This window comes from Cryptomeria japonica, chromosome 10 (assembly GCF_030272615.1).
Source record: "Cryptomeria japonica chromosome 10, Sugi_1.0, whole genome shotgun sequence".
Lineage (NCBI taxonomy): Eukaryota > Viridiplantae > Streptophyta > Pinopsida > Cupressales > Cupressaceae > Cryptomeria > Cryptomeria japonica.
Window position 1 is genome coordinate 3,647,300 of NC_081414.1, and position 17,500 is coordinate 3,664,799.

General features: G+C 38.9%; 1 protein-coding gene across 2 annotated transcripts in view; it reads left to right on the top strand.

The window, feature by feature from the left end:
* Positions 1–17,500, top strand: part of LOC131069413 (protein ORANGE, chloroplastic) — a 123,582-nt gene that overhangs the window by 78,410 nt on the left and 27,672 nt on the right. For both annotated transcript variants that reach the window (XM_058004827.2, XM_058004825.2), the window contains exon 6: positions 3,517–3,644. In XM_058004827.2, coding sequence (XP_057860810.1) covers positions 3,517–3,644 — 128 coding nt within the window. The remainder of the gene's footprint in view (positions 1–3,516; positions 3,645–17,500) is intronic.

The following is a 17,500-nucleotide window of genomic DNA, read 5'->3' on the forward strand; positions in this document are numbered from 1 at the left end:
CGCATGAACAGTAACTCGTGAATAGTGAAACGCTACAGTGATACGTGAATAGTAAAATCGCTACAGTATATTGCATCTTAGTTGAGTCTACTCAAGGGTTCTTCAAGGGTTTTAATTGCTGCTCATTTCCAGATTAGTTGCTGCTGTCATGACATTGGAATTTGGGCAGAATTTATAATTGTTGGAGGCCGTAGTATAGCAGCAGCAGCCACACATGTTGCTTCACAATTTACATGGTATTTGAGTTGCTACATTACTCACAACGTAGGCGCTTCATTGGATCAGGTTCTCTTGCATTCAATTTCAGTATTTAATAGACATTCGAAGTTGGTTGTATGCTGCCATTGTACTCAGACCTGGGTATTTTGTTTCATATCATATTCAGCTGTCAGCCAAGAGTCTTGGCCCTTTCATATCTGTGGTAATTGGGACATCAATAAAAAGGAGTTGCATATGATATATTTGTAGTATTTATTTCAGTTTGCAAGATAACTGTTTGTCTTAATGTCCCTAGCTGAAAGTCAACATTTCATAATAGGAATTGCATGGCAAATGTTCGATAAAATGCTTATGGCTGTAGCTCTCATTTCCATACTCTAGTTTGCAGCATATGTTATTTGCACTTTCTTTATTCCTTGGTGAAACATCATTGAAAACTCAAGCAAAACCCAAACACTGAAAACATTGAAAAATCAAACAAAGGCAGAAAATTGTGGTTGGTTAGAGTCCACCAGGTGTGGGTTCTTACATGGTGTTGCTGGTCTGTGTGTTTTCAGCGTGCTGGGAGTATATCAGATTTAGAGATTTATGATTTTAGAGTGTCTGTCTTGTGTGGAGTTGGTTTTAGGGTGTGTGGGTTCATTGGTGTGGAGAGAAAGATCTTGGTAATTGTTTGCAGCTGTTGGTTCTTCCTTCTTATCTTCTATGATTCATATTGTAATGCTGGTAGTAATACTAACATCAATTTCTATTGATCTTTCTTAGACCCATTGCAAAGTGGAAGAGGCTGGCCTTGCCGCCTATCTTTGGATAGTGATTTTTCTTAATTTGTAATCCATATTGTGCATTGTAAAGCTGTTTAGTAGTACTAGCAGCTATCTAATTGGACTATTGCTCTTAATCCTACTGCATAAGTGGAAGAGGCTGGCTTTGCCGCCTACTTTGAATATTGTAATACTGTCCTCCCGCTGCATAAGTGGTAGAGTTGATTTGCAATCTGATTTTCAGTCCTGCTGAATAAGCAGTGGAGTTGATTGCTATTTCATTTGTAATCCTGCCGCTGCATAAGCGGTCTAGTGATTGTTGTTCTCTCAGTTTGTAATCTTCTTATTGGTTGGTTGCACCGCCATACTGTTGTAGAAGTTCTTACATCCACTAGATAAGCGGAAGGGGCTGGCTTGCTACCTAGTATTGTATTTGAGATTTCATTTCTAGCAGTTATTTGAGCTAACGATCCCCTTGACGCCGTATGCTGTCACCCTCCCATACTGGGCTCTCGGTGATCAGAAAGTGAAAGGGTTACTTTCAGCATTTCCTTTCTGCACAAGTTTGATTATTCTAACCTAACGGGCGAATCTGGTTGTGTTAAAAAAAAACTATATATTACATTTTGATACTTAGACTAGTGGTTCCTAGCCCTTTTTCTTAGTGAGGTCATCACCCTCCAATGTACATCCTTACAAGGGGGAGTCTAGAAGCTCTAGGCCCCTATGTTGATGATCTTTATTTTCCAACCCACCTAGGCAACATGCAACACAAAACAGCCTTTGGATATTGGTATATTACATATCAGAGTTGATAGAGCGATTAGGCGACATTCCTTGTAGCACACCATTGCTAATCAAGTTACCTAGATTCCCTGCTCTTCCTCAGCATTCCTTGCTCTTCCTCGGCATCATGTCTTTGCTCATTCCATTGGCATGACTTGGCCCCATTATAGTGACATGGATCTACTACTTACTGTTTGTGCTCTAGCCCACAATGGTAGACTCATATTATTATCTTTTTTGCTACTATGGAAGTTACACCAGCCTTGGATGTTAGAGGATTTTCTAGAGGAAGTGCTTTGATTCCTCTTAGGGTCGGCCGATACTCCTTGGTAAGCATTTTCTTTCATAGTTCCAATGATGGCTTAGATTACTCCATTTTAGACGTAGATAGGGATATTTGACGAGATTTCCTAGCACATTCTTTTGTGGCTCTTAGTTAGCAGAAAAATGCTTTGTTTTGTCTTGTGCACTTTTATTATTTTGATTCTAAGGGTTTCTCTTCCTATAATTTCATTTTTTCTTTTTTTCTATGCTGAATTTTATAGAGTTTACCTCTTTTTTTAAGAATATAGATTTTTCCATTGTTGGGGTTGTAGGTATGTTTGCCGTTCCAAAAGCTCGAGCTATCAACGCCCGCTACAAACACCAAATTTACCCAGATCCATGGGAGGCGGTTAAGCCATGTCGTGAACCCCGAAGGAGGTGCTGACCACCAAGTCAACCATCTCCCCCTTAGCACCGACTGAGGGTTACACATTGACGGAATGGAGACCTCTCGGGATTTGAACCCGTGACCTAAGGCTCTGATACCAATTGTAGGTATGTTTGCTGTTGCGCTAGAAGCTCGAGTCATCAACGTGTGCTACAAACACCAGACTTAGCCAGATCCATGGGAGGCGGTTAAGCCATGTCACGAATCTTGAAGGAGGTGCTGACTACCAAGTCAACAGAGGTTCCTTATAGTACTCGTACTTTCTGTTGTAACTTGCGAGATTTTTCAGTCGTAATGACCTACTTCTGTCATTCATGGACATTAATTAATACAAAGAATAATAAACTCCAAGGTTTTCTCTTCCCAAAACTTTTGTTAACTGCAATAACCTTTAGTTGTATTGAGCTACTTTTGATCATTTGTAGACATTTATATATTTTCTTTTAATCTTTGTTTCTATGCTGACTTTTATAGAGCTTACCTCCCTTTTTAAGAACAGTTCTTTGCATTGTTGGGGTTCTTTCTAGCACTCGTGCTTTCTGTTCTAACTCCCCAGACTTTTCAGTCCTAATGACTTACTTCTGTCATACATGGACATTAATTAATATGAAGATGTTTTCTTGTTGAAAACTAACATTAGATGCCATTGGTTTTTTGTTTCAGTTTTGTATCTTATTTTAACATGTGAAGCTCAAGCTTTTATGGACGTATCCAGGTTTATGTCCAGTTAATATGTTTAGCCATAAGGCATACAATGACTACATGTGGAATGGAAACTATTGGTGTTTAATATACTCAATTATCTCTGGAAGTTCTTTTTATACACGTATTTATTACTGAGTCCACAACTCACCCAGCAACTTAAAGTTCAATTCTAACATGTGAAATGTCAATCTTTACCTTCATTCTACATAATTCTTGTGTTTCATGTCTTTATTGCATCTGCAACGCTACAAGTATTTACAAATTAACATTTACAGTGTGTCATGTCTTATTTGAATGAGATCTCTCAACTGGTGCACACTGGTTGTTCAGTCAGGTTGATCCCATAGTAGCATCCTTTTCAGGAGGAGCAGTAGGTGTAATATCGGCTCTAATGGTGGTTGAGATCAACAATGTCAAGCAACAAGAGCATAAGAGATGCAGATACTGCCTAGGAACTGGTAGGTGTAAAGTGACTTATTTTCTTGACAATTGAAATATAGCAAAAGAGAAAATGGGGACAACTTTGATGCAAAATAAAATTTATGTGCAACTAAGCAGGTTCAACCCTACAAATATATATTAACTTTTATGGGTGCTTTATTGTAGATGTAACCATGGGGAAGTTTAACTACTAACATAATGCACTGAAAATTTGACATATAACTGGCTTGTACAAGATTTGATACAGCCACAATCGCATATGAACCATGGGATGATCTTTGGCTTCTTTAGTCATGTAGGATATCCAAGATTTATCTTTGTGCTTTAAAAAATGTAACTGCATCATTCCAGTTGGAGACGTGCCATATTTCAAGTCATTATGTACTATAACTTCTGTCAACAAGTCCTGGCGATTTATTACCACCATATTTGTTACACTTATTTTGCTGGTATTTGTCTCTGATGGCTTCTCATATTCTTATCTATAGCAACAGAAGTTCTAAAATACAGCACTGAAAATTCCTACATGGTGCAACCTACAGAAATAAAGTGTTTATGACATTCAGTCGTTCCTTTTGCTCAAGATATAGAAGAGAAGACATGCATGCTTTTGGAAAAGATTTAGATAGAACAAATATCAAATATGCATTTTGAGATTTTGCAGCTGAAACTATATCATTATGAAATTAGTATCACATTGTTCTATGATATCAGATATACATTGTGCATCAATATGTCAAAGCAAAAAAATATTCATATAAAGTAAACAAATTAGTTTCAGATACTGATGTTTTTACTTGGCCAAATAGCTATCTTCTAGGTATTTTTGATATGTATATATTATTAAGATTGTTCATGGTCCTTATTTTGTTTTCATTAGCCTTTTTACTATTGTTGTATTTTCATTATTTCAGATGATGATGTTTTTACTTGGCCAATTGGCTCTCTTCTAAGTATTTGTGATAGTGTTGTGCGATGCGCACACCTCGCCCCTTTGCTTTATAGGGGACCCCCATTTTTTTTGTTGTCTGTCCGTTTGAAAGTGAGAAAGAAATGACCCTCCAGGCCGAAATTGGCAAAATGACCATCCAAGCCGAAATTGGCAAAATCACCATCCAGGCCGAAATTGGCAAAATCACCATCCAGGCCGAAATTGGCAAAATGACCCTCCAGGCCGAAATTGGCAAAATCACCATCCAGGCCGAAATTGGCAAAATCACCATTTAGGCTGAACTTCAATAATTCAAAATGGCATTCCAAGCCGAAAATCAAAGTTCAAAAACTCGGACTCGCCAAACCAAAAATTTAGACTCGGACTCGGACTCGTGAAAGACTCGCGAAAGACTCAGCAAAAAAAAAAAAACCGTAGTTTTACAAAAAAACATAAAGAAATTAATGCATTTAGAGAACATAAGAGCCATAATTGAAACATTACACATGTCATATGATCAACAAACGCTCAATATTTGAAATTTCATCATTCATATTGATAGTTTCAAGCTTTCAACTCTAAAATGTATAATACCAAGATTTCTTCAATGCTAATTATGTTGTTATATAGAGCCTAATCAGACTCGGAGGTTAAATTTTCCCTACTTCCATCAGTGCAGTTTCCCCCTATATTTTTTGACGGGGGTTTGGGGGTAACGCCCCCAAGTTGGGGTCAAGGGGCAGTGCCCCTTGTGCGCTCCCTGTTACGATACAAGGCGGGGTTGAGGGGTAGCACTCCACGAGGCCAAAAATACTTTTATTATTTTATAAAGGCATCGGGTGTTATTTTTCTATTGGCCCACGTCCAATTAGGGTTACCCCTTAACCCCCAAAAACATCAAAAAGGAGGGGAGTTACGCCAAATGAAGGCAAAAAAAACAAAAAAAAACTCATTTTTAAAGCTTGCTTGATGGTTTTTTTGGGTCGCGCAAGTCCATCTGAAAGACTCGCGAGTCCGTGCAAAAGACTTGCGTGATTCCTTGCAAAAGACTCGCGAGTCTTTCAAATGGACTCGCCAGGACTCGCCTCGCGAGTCCTTGGAGTCGACTCGTGGCTCCCACGGACTCGCGAGTTCATGGTGAGTTTGTGGCGAGTCCACGAGTTTTTAAACTATGCCGAAAATCGCTAATGAATGGAGGGGCATTTTTCATTAAGTTTGCAAAAAATGACTTTGGCCCAAAATACCAATATGGGAAAGGGGCGTTAAACTAGAACTTTTCAAAAGTGCCTTATAGGCCGAAATCGCAAATATGAGGGAAGGCGTCATTCTCTCCAACCTTTTCAAAATGGCATTTTGGCTCAAAGATCGCAAAAAATGAATGGAAGGGCGTTTTAACTTAAAACGTTCCAAGGTGACACAATTAGATAAATCACGGAGGTAAAGGTAAAACTTATAAGATAAAATCCCGCGCAGTTTGGTGTAAATACCCAAGTTCGGCTAAAGAGACAAAGCATTTAAAAGAAGTAAATCTTTCGCAAATCACCTCTCAGGCCGAATTTTGTCTAAATGGGAGAGTGAATCAAGAAGACAGATCGAACTTCATATAAGAAGTGGGAGATTCAAAAGATACATCTCATAAAGAGCTTCTCAAGGCCCGAACCCCACAAGACGAAGCTAGACGTTAAAATTTAATATTTGTTAAATTAAATTATTTAATTTTTCAAATTAATTTATTGAAGTGAAATCAATTGATTGTTCGCAGGACGTCATCAGAAGAACTAGGAGAAAGCTTGAAACGACAAAGCCAGGCGCTGAGCTGAAGAGGAAGATGTAGGAACGTGCTGCAAGAGCGCGAGATCTAAACCGGGCATTGGGAACCGTGCCGCTGAACAAAGATGAAGTCCACCATCGGGACCAAAGACCAAAGAATACTCCGAATGCGACAAGTCTATGCATTCTAGGGAAAAGTGCACAACTGGATTTAATTCCAGAAGTTCAATTTCTGAAAACTGAAATTGTTTTATTGTAAAATTGCTTGTGGGCCCCACTTAGATATTTTGAAAGAAAGGGGAAACAAGTCAGTTATGGACAACTATTCCCAACCACCAAGAGGACCAAATTAATGCCAAACAGTTGTAGGTAGTTGAGGATAGTGGTTGGATAGATGACTAAGAGTTTAATGGGCATGGGTTAAGGCTGCCAGTTTTTGAAAGGCAGATCAGGACCCTTGGATGCAGTTAATCCTGCCCTTCGATTCAAAATTGTAAATTCTATAAAAGGCAGAGGCCTTTCTTTTGTAAAGGGTTAGAATTTTGTTGTTTAGAATTTTGTAGTTAGATTTTAGATTTAGAATAGGTTAGATTTTAGGCATAGCATAGAGATGCTGCAGAAATTGTTGTAATGGCAACTGAAGCAAATATATGAACATTGAAATATGGTGTTTGTTGTCTTTGTTTTAGTCTGTTTGCATGGTTTCTTTCAGCTGGTTAATTTTAGAGTGTAGGGATTTTAATGGTGAAGTGTGGAGGGGTATTTGATGCATTTCTGGTTCATACCATTGGGGGTCTGCTGATTGTAGGTCACTGTGCATGGTTAGTCTGAACCCAAACTATGCTTAGTTCAACTGCAGGTGTTCGTCTTAGGCTGCGCCAGAATTGGGTGGCTAAAACGAGTGTCTTTGGTCTGAAAATCCTTCATCCCTTGGAGCTTGCACTGTTTTTGTCTAGTTGTGAGGGTATCTCTGGCGAAACAAGAACTGGTTTATCGAAATTTGTCTACTTGCTGCATCAGCTGTTATCATCCTTGTCCTTAGGCTTCTGGAACCCTTCCCTTTTGATTTTATTTCGTAGTTTGAGAATCACAGCAGACCACCTTGTTGCAAAAGGTAAGTCCCCTTGTGCTCCCAGCAAATTACATCAACCGTTGAGCTATCCTGCAGTCAAGACCTGACAATCGAAACCTTGAGGTCGTCCTCATTGATCAAATTGAAACAGCATTAGGGATTTCCTTATCTCAAGAGAGGATAGGATACTCAGCGAGTACATTCTATTCTGTGTTGGCTAGATGGAGTCATAGCAATGCAATTTTAGCCACGTCAACAAATAGTTATATATCATTAAGATTGTCCATGCTCTTTCTTTTGTTTTCATTCACTTTTTATGGTTGTAGATTTGCATTTCATATCCATCATGAAGGAAATTGAATGCACAATGCTCAATGATGCTTTAGTAAGTCTTCTTGTGTGGTGTTGTGCATTATAAATTGCATGCAGGTGATCATGACGTATGCAGCTTAGTTACTAGAAATGAGAAATGGGAAACATAATGGAAATAGTATCGTGATATTAGATGAGGTTCTCACAAGAAGTGTTTTAAGAACAGTTTTTCATTTGCATATAGATATATTAACTATCCAACTTTTAGTAGTTACACCCATAAGACATTATTGGAACATGAAATTAAAATGTGTAGATACTATGAACTACATTTTGGGCATTTTGCCAACTTTTCACCTTTTAACATTTCGACTTAAGGGTCCGAAATTCGGCCCCTTTGGGCATTTTGCCAACTTTTCATCCTTTTAACATTTTGACTTAAAGGTCCGAAATTCGGCCCTTTTGGGCATTTTGCCAACTTTGCACTTTCTAACATTTCGGCTTAAGGTCCGAAATTCGGCCCTTTTGGGCATTTTGCCAACTTTACACTTTTTTCTGCGTTTTACTAAAAGGTGCGAGCTTCGGCACTTGGGTGAGTTTAAGGCTTTCGCCCCTCCTTTACCTTTCGGCTGGCGAAAATCGACATTCATACAAATCCTACAAACCTCTAAAAACATCATGTAATCCCTCTCATTATTCTTATGCGAGAATCGACGTCTTTGGGTCCTGTTGACCTGTATTTTCCACACTATCAAACACATAATAAAATACCTAAAGGTACCTTATCCTCTCTTGAGTAAAGCCTCTGATTGCTGAAGATATCGCGAAAAAGGATCAATCAGGATGACTTCAAGGTTCTTGTATGTAGGGTCTCTACGTGTGGATAAGCTCTTTGTGGTATGATGTGATTTGCTGGAATCACAAGGGGACTTACATTTGATGCCTGAACTTCTGATTTGCTTTGAATATTGCTGGAACACAGGATTTTCACTAGCTTAGATTTGAAAAAAGGAAAAAAGACGAGGGCGAGGAGAGGATCTAATCCTAACACTAAGAATGTAAGAGCAATGAATGATCTTTGATGAAATTCTAACTAAGTCTTGTTTTGACATCATAGGAACATCTCCACAAGGTTAGTGCAATCTTCGAAGGAAAGCTTTATGATGTTCAAATCATCACTGCAGGCATAGACACCATCAGGTTGATGCATATCGATGAAGAAGGGACAATTGAAGTTAAGCTTAAGCTGAATGATTCCAGTTGACTACGCAAGGCAAGTCTGCAATCAACAAACTGCTAGTAGTATGGATATACGAATTTCACCATCAATCAAGCACATTTCTTCCACTCATCTAATCATAAAATCAAACATGAGAAGTATAAAGACCATGCAAATTGTCGAATCGACCCATAAATTTCACCATTTCTTCAATGAAGTTACAAGTCTTTTACAACAACATCTTGGCAACAATCTTTGCCTTCTCTCTTTACTCTACTCTAATTGCTATTCTAATCACCTTCTAACTACTCTCTATTCACTAACTAACTCTAACTCTCTCTCATTAGCCTTTACAAATGAAATGCCAGGGCTAATATAGTGCCCTCAATACAATTCGATGGCTTAGATCAATTCGAGATCAATGGCCAAGATTCAACAATGAAAACCCTAATTAGGGTTTGTTACAACCATTACATAACATTTAATGCTTGACCAATGATAAAATTGTATTGCTTGGACACATGTCCTCTCTGGAAAAATCGACCAATGGATAGCCGGGGTAGGTACACCGGAGTTTGTGCCTCCTTCCATGAGTTAGGTACATCGAATCTGGACATGCTGAGGTGGACTACATTGACTGGATGAGCGATGACTAGGATGCCACCTCATTTGACACTTGGAACTTGGTAGATATTCAACTTGATGTTGTTGAGAAGCTAACTTTAATTAATTCTTCTGGAACTATCTGCTTCTTCAACGAACCCTTTGCTTTGACTTCTTGTGTCCTTGATTTGCAGGATGATGATGTACCTCGCCTTGGAACGCTGGATTGGGGAAGTCGCCCTTGATGAAGTTAGTTCAAAGAAGGCCGTCCTTGTCGATGCTAGGCTGGATCGAAGAAGGTCGTCCTTGTCCTTGCTTGATCGTCCTGGAACAGACCGTCCTTGATCCGGCTTGATTTTCCTTGATGTGATCCTTCCGACTTGTAAATCCTTTGAGCTTGGGAGTCGCCATCTTGATACCTACACAACATTTCAAAATTAGTAACATGATTTTGCAATGAATAACTAGATTAGAGATTAAATTTAGGAAACTTCATGATAAGTCCTTGAGTTATCATTTCCTAAAAAACGATTGAGCTATCACAATTCAAAATTTCAAAATTCAAACTTTAAGGCTATGACGATCAAAATTTAAAATTAAAACAAGGGATCTTGCCATACCTTACTTGAGAGCTAACTCAAAAAATGCAAAATGAAGAAAATCGCCTAGGCAAAAATTAATGTTTGAAACTTTCAACGTGATCTCCTTCAAACGAGCGATCCTCTTTAGTAATTCGCCACCTTTGGGGGGGGTCTTCAATGTAGTCTTTGGCAAGTTCGCCCCACTTTAACTTCAAGTTCGCACTCCCTTTGCTAAATTCGCACTTCTCCTTTATGAAATTCACTCCTTGTAAATACAAATCGCACCTCTCTTTGTCTTCTCCAAATCGCATATGAATGAAGGTGAAATGATGATTTGAAAATGAAATTATCACCTTCCCTTTATAGGCGCTTACCCCATGCATTACCTTAGGCCGACTTTTGCAAAATAAGGTAATTAAAAGCAATTTTAAAATAAAACCAAAGGCCGACTTTGTAAGAATAAAACAAGTAAATCCAAGCGCTCCAAGTTTTCATTTAAAATAATAATTAATTAATTAAATGCCATCGTTTTTAATTAATTCGTTTTTTTTTTAAATGGGCAAAATTAATCAATTAAATGCTCATGCGTTAATTTTTAAATGCTATCAATTGAATATTCCAATTTATCGATTTTTCTAGCATTTAATAAAATTCAAAAAATGTTTTAATGCCAAAACTTGAAGATGGTGGAAAGATACAAACCATTATCGCCCTGGTCCCTGACTGAGGGACAGGAGCGAACTTCCATTTTAGCCTTTGATTTTCGCCTTTGACGTTCAAAATCTCCATCTTTACGTTGAAACTGGCATTTTCGCTAAGAACCTCGAGCTTGATTGATTTGATTTTGTGGATGAGTGCCTCCTGAGGTTGATATCGCCCTGGTCCCTTGGTGAGGGACAGGAGCGATCTTGGTGTTTTCTCCTTGATTTTGCTTCTTCAATCACCAATCTTCATTATATGGCAAGCAATGACGTTATCCCTTCGCTTCATGCATATTCTACTTGTCGTTAACAAGGCATATTCGATGTTTAAATGGTTTTCGCCCTGGTCCCTTGGTGAGGGACAGGAGCAAATTTTATGCTCTAGCCAACATTTGCTATCTTTCAACCTTTGCTTCTTGTTCGTTGCCTTCCAAATGATATCTTCGATCTTGTGTATCCTTGCCTTGTCGTGATTTTGAAGGAAAATGGATGATCTTGTGAAAATCGCCTTGGTCCCTGACTGAGGGACAGGAGCGATGTTGTCTCCTTGGCTCAATTGATCACCTTTTGACGTTTGATTTCTTTGCATATCATCTTCTTAAGACACCTTAGACCCTGTGCAACCTTGTACAACCTTGACTTGGCGTGATTTTTGAAGGATTTGGCCAATATGGTAAATATCGCCCTGGTCCCTGACTGAGGGACAGGAGCGAATTTGGGCATCCTGGGCTCATCCTTGCTTGTATCAACTTGCAGTCACTTTCACCATGTAGAATGAGGTCCCTTGATCCCTCTTGGACACTTGAAACTTGATAAACCTTCAACACTTAGGCCCTCATAGGAATTTCGCTCTGGTCCCTGACTAAGGGACAGGAGCGAATTTTGGCATTTGGTGCAATTCTTACAACTTTAGTGATCCTTGTAACTTTGTTCTTCGTCGAGACGCTTCAAAACGTCCTTGCCTCCATGCATCCTGACTTGGAGTGGTTTTGAACTTGAGTGGAAGGCAAGATAATCATCATTTCGCCCTGGTCCCTGGCTGAGGGACAGGAGCGAATTTTCATGTGCAAGCTCAATTACACTTTGCCAACCCCAAAATTTATCTTCAACGATCTTGTTGTGCATCCCTTCATTCATCCATGGCTTGGAATTCATTCAAACTTGGCGAGAAATTGACCTAAGGCAAAATCGCTCTGGTCCCTGACTGAGGGACAGGAGCGCCTAGGCCAATTTGAGTCTCCTATTGATGTCTTGTAATCTTCAATTTGTATTCAACGGGTTCATTTCACCCTCCTTTCTTGCTTTCAAACTCAAAACTTGCTTGCTTTTGCCTGGATTTTGCCCTATGAAGAATTTCGCTCTGGTCCCTGGGAGAGGGACGGGAGCTACACTGAATTTCGCCCTGGTCCCTGGCTGAGGGACAGGAGCGAACTTTGCATTTTTGGTCCGTTTTCCTCCACGAAGGCACTTCAAGTTATATTCAATTGATAAAACATATCTCCTTTGATCTTCTCAAATCGTCAAATTGTTCAAATCCTGGAAGGACAAGGCAATGTTTGATTTTGAGCTCCGGTCCTTCAGTGAGGGACAGGAGCGATTTTTGTCCTCCAGGCCCAAATGCTTCACTTTTCACCATGAAATGTCTTTGCTAGGGAAGATATCATCCTGCCTCATGTTATGAATAAAAGTTAATGTCCAAAAAAAGGTCTAAAATTGTGCATATAAAGAAAATCGCTCTGGTCCTTCAGTGAGGGACAGGAGCGAATTTGACCTTCTAGGCAAAAACTTCGTCATTTCATTGCTTTTGATCAAGTCTGGATGCTCCATCATGCTCATTTTGCCCTTCACCATGCCTTTGATGTCTCAATTCGTCCAAACAAGGTCAGGAATGGCTCAAATAAGTATTATCGCCCTGGTCCCTTGGTGAGGGACAGGAGCGCTTCGCCTTGGTCCTCCTGGGAGGGACAGGAGCGAAATTCGCTCTGGATCCTCAGTGAAGGACAGGAGCGAAATTTGACTTTTCGAACTCTCTATCAGGATAACTTTTATGGAATATAACATTTAAGTATAAGTGCTTATACTTTAAGTTATATTCCATATATACTTTCAGGATGTTTGAGAGTGGTTTCAGACCTCCAGGAGTTATATAGCAAAATCTAGTTTTTTGAGGTTTTTCAGTTTCCAGACTTAGTCAAATTTCAGGATCAGGACATTCCAGACTTAGCCAAATTTTCAGGACATTCTATCCTATTGATCTCCCCGACAGCACTCAAAATGCAAAGGCTAACTAACAAAACCCTAAAAGACCTAGAAAACAAACCCTAAAAAGCAAAAAACATGGGTCCCCATTTGCAATGGGGCGATGTGTGAAAACGTCACAACAGGTCCTCATGCGACCTTCAGATGCTTTATCCTTTACTTGGCGGATTTTGCCAGCCTCTATCATCCCACGCCCATTCGAGGCAATTTTTACAAACTTGAACAATCTCTTGGAATTCGTGCCCGAGGGCTCGACTGACCTCATGGAATCACAGGCTCCTTCGTTCAACATCATCATCTTACGGACTGATCGCGGGCTTGCTCAAAAGGACGCGAGACACTCTGCACGGAACTCAATAGGGCGAAGACAAAAAAGGCCCTCAAAAAGAAAGGGGACCCTGTCAACGACAGGAAGCGTGTGCAATGCACAACACTATGTGATTTATTTCTCTTTTTAAAGCCAAGGTTCTACTGGCATTAGATATCTCAAATGCATCTTCAAGTGCTTTGAACATGTTGTAGGCTGTCTCATGTTTCCTTATGATGGGCATAATATTATTTCTCACCCCATCAACTAAGATTTTGATGGCCTTTTCATTTCCCTCTCTCCAAGTTGTTTTGTCATGTTCAGTCTCAGGTTCTTCAGTTTCAGTCTTTACAAATGATTTGACTTTATTTTCTTTTATAATCATTTGAATTCTGAACTTCCATGCTGAGAAGTCATCACCTCCTCCGAGTCTATCTTCAAATCTGATAGCACTAGCCATTGAAAGAATTGTGATGTTGAATATATGCTTGTTTTGAATTTTCAACAAAATTGAACAGCCTCAGGTTCGATTTAACTATAGCTCTGATACCATGTAAATAATGTTCAATTTTCAATTCAATATGTAAGATGTATTCTAATTTATATTCTTTTATCTATGTATTATCTTATAAATCTGACTATCTTCTTTTGTATGGCAGGTGAGAGGAGCATTTATTAATTTTGATGTCCTTTCTCACAAATGCCATTTGATATATATATAGCAAGCTGGGTACGATCAAGCAATGCCTTGATCGGTCATGACTGATCAAGACATTACTTGATCGTGCCCCTTTGCTAATTATATTAATAACAAACGGTGTATATTAACAATCGATACCAACCGGTGTATGTTTATCTTAACAACCGATAACTATCGATGTATGCTTAACTTTAACAGCCCGAAAGCAATCGGTGCTTCTTTTCCTTGCCACCTAATATTAATCGGTGCATACATAACCCGATATCAATCGGTGCCAGCTTATATTAACACCCGATACTAATCGGTGTGGTTAATCCGATAATCATTTGTTTACTATTAAATATGTTAACCGATATAAATCGGATTGCATTGGTTAGCCCGATTTAATAATCGGTGAACACAAATAATGCTGTGGCATGATTATCAATAGTTAAGCATTTGATCGAACTAAGTAGATTAATCATATACAAATTAAGAATGGTTATCAAATGAAGGATTAATTGCTTGAAGTTTTTCATTATAATTATCGATAGGATAAATGATTGAATGAGAGACTTCATTTATCTCTCATTCAATCATTTATCTTACCGAAGCTATCATGCATTAACACATGGTAGATAGGAATGTGATCCAGTTAGAATACATTTGTACAGGAGATCAGACAACAGATATTCTTACCAAACCACTTTCGAGGGTGAAAGTGGAGCACTTCAAGAAAAGTCTTGGTATGATTGAAATTTAATTTGCTTTGTACTCCTATACTTATTAAGATGTTTTATATGTAAACTTCTTTGTCATGTTAGGACTTTTATGGGTTTAACCCGCTGTGTTCATGTCTAAGAGGTGACGATCTCTCAGATAATGAACACTTGTATGTAGAAATTATAAGGTGACGATCTTATGATGTTCAAACCAGTTATCATGTTGGATCTCTATTATGCCATGGATGTGCCATGATTGTGTTGTGGTAAAACATTTGGATAAAATGTTAGTGCACATACCACAACTTGGATAAGTTGAGAATTTAACTTTTCTCATGTGCTTATTCTTAAAGTATTGCATGTTTAGGCAATACTGATATCACGTGCTTAGGTGATATCTTGTCATCACAAGTTGATGTGATGAACTTTTGTATCACGCGTTTAGATGATACTTCATGTCACGTGCTTAGGTGATGTGATTTCTTGTATCATATGATTGATGATACTTCATGTCACATGTCTAGGTGATATGATCCCCTAGAGAGTAAGATTATAAGACTACATAAGGAATACTGACCATCATGAGAAATGTGATGCTAGATATGTTGTCTTTCATTTATCTTCCCTAGCTAAGAGGGAGTGTTGATACATGATAGCCTCGGTAAGATAAATGATTGAATGAGAGATAAATGAAGTCTCTCATGCAATCATCTATCTCATCGATAGACTATGATAAGACTTCAATTATCATTCCTTTGTCTGATGATTATTATAATTACTCTTCGATATGTTATTTTCGGTTTTTCTTATACCAATAATCATATGCATGATAACTCAAACTTATGTAGATATTCACATATATACGATCTTGCTATGATCGTATTCTTCGATTTATATATATATAACCTTGCATATAAATCCCGATTAACATCGGGTTCTTAACCAATGCCTAACTACCGATTAACATCGGTTACAAATCGTAATGCACAGAATACCGATTGGTATCGGTTTTATTTGTTAATTGCATACACACCGATTGGTATCGGTTATATTTGTTAATTGCATACAAAACGATTGGTATCGGTTAACACGATTATGGTTTGAAGAGGCGCGATCAAGTAATACCTTGATCGGTCATGTCTAATAGACATGATTGGTCAAGGTATTGCTTGATCTCCTTTATTTGCATGTATATATATCGATTGGTGAAGGTTGGAAGATCATCGAAATTTATTAATGCTCTTTCTCCATCTGCAACATACCATATAATAATCAGATTTATTATATAGTGAATTGACAATTACATGAAAGATACAATAACATTATATATCTTGCTTATTGAATAGAAAATTGAAAACATTTACAGCTGCAAACTGCTCTTCAACTTGTGGCTGATCCACAAAACTCACTTGATCGTCCTCTTGAACACTGTCCTCATCAGTTGCAGGGATAATAAATTCATCTGTTGTCATAGTCTGATTGACTGGTTCATCTTGCTTAGCACTTGATAGCTCCATCCTAACATCATCAGGGAATGCGACGCTGCAATGATTTTGCATTCGTCTATACTCGTCTGCAGCAAGGTAGGCACTCCACACCTTGTTGGTGATGGGCTCCTCTGGTTCCTCCGGTAGTCCAAACCAGGCTTTGACTTGACTGACTGCCTCCATGCATAGCGAGCAAGTGAATTCCGAATGTGGAGTGTGGTGAATTCTGCACCACTAGGGTGACAACATGCTCTCCAAGCATAACTCCTCTTCGAGACCAAACTGGTTCTCAATCCGATCCTTAAATCTTGTAAACTCATCAGTGCTAGATAGAGGACTAGGGATATCCGACTGTGCTATCTCGTCCGGTTTGGGGATATCTCAAAAAAATATCTGCCCCTGCAATGCCAACTCAACTCTTGTCAGAAACGTCAAGCAACTCAACTCATCGTGCTCAGTTGTGCCATGAATCCTGCAATGCCCTGCAAATGCGAATTCGGACAACTGCTTGGGATATAGTTGCAGACTTAGCCTTTGCTGGATCTGTAAATTTTCAGATTGCGGACAGTCTTCATGAAGTGATTGACTCAACATACTAACTCACAAATATTTTTGGTATTTTCAGATTTTCAGATTTTTTGGTTTTTTCTGGTTTAATAGGGATCTTGCATATCTTGAATATAGCATTGGAAGGGTATGATAAGCACAACTTGCTGCAAGGAACTTGACAGGGAGCCCTCCTTCTAGCGCCAATTTTGTTGACGTGGCTAAAATCGCGGAACTACGACTCTCTCCAATCAATGCAGAATATAATGATCTCGCCAAGTATCCTATCCTCTCTTGAGATAAGGAAATCCTTAATGCTGTTTTTAATTGATCAATGGGGGACTACCTCAAGTTTTCGATTGTAAGGTCTTGACTGCAGGATAACTCAGTGATCGATGTGTTTTGCTGGGAGGCCAAGGGGACTTACGTTTTTCAACAAGCTGGTCTGCTGCGATTCTCGAACTGGAAAATAAAAGCAAAAGAGAAAAGTTCAGGAAGCCTAAGGACAAGGATGATAACAGTTGATGCAGCGGGTAGACAGATTTTGATAAACTAGTTCTTGTTTTGCCAGAGACACCCTCACAACTAGACAAGAACGGTGCAAGCTCCAAGGGATGAAAGATTTTCAGATCAGAGACACTCATTTTAGGCACCCAATTCTGGCGCACCCTAAGACAAACACCT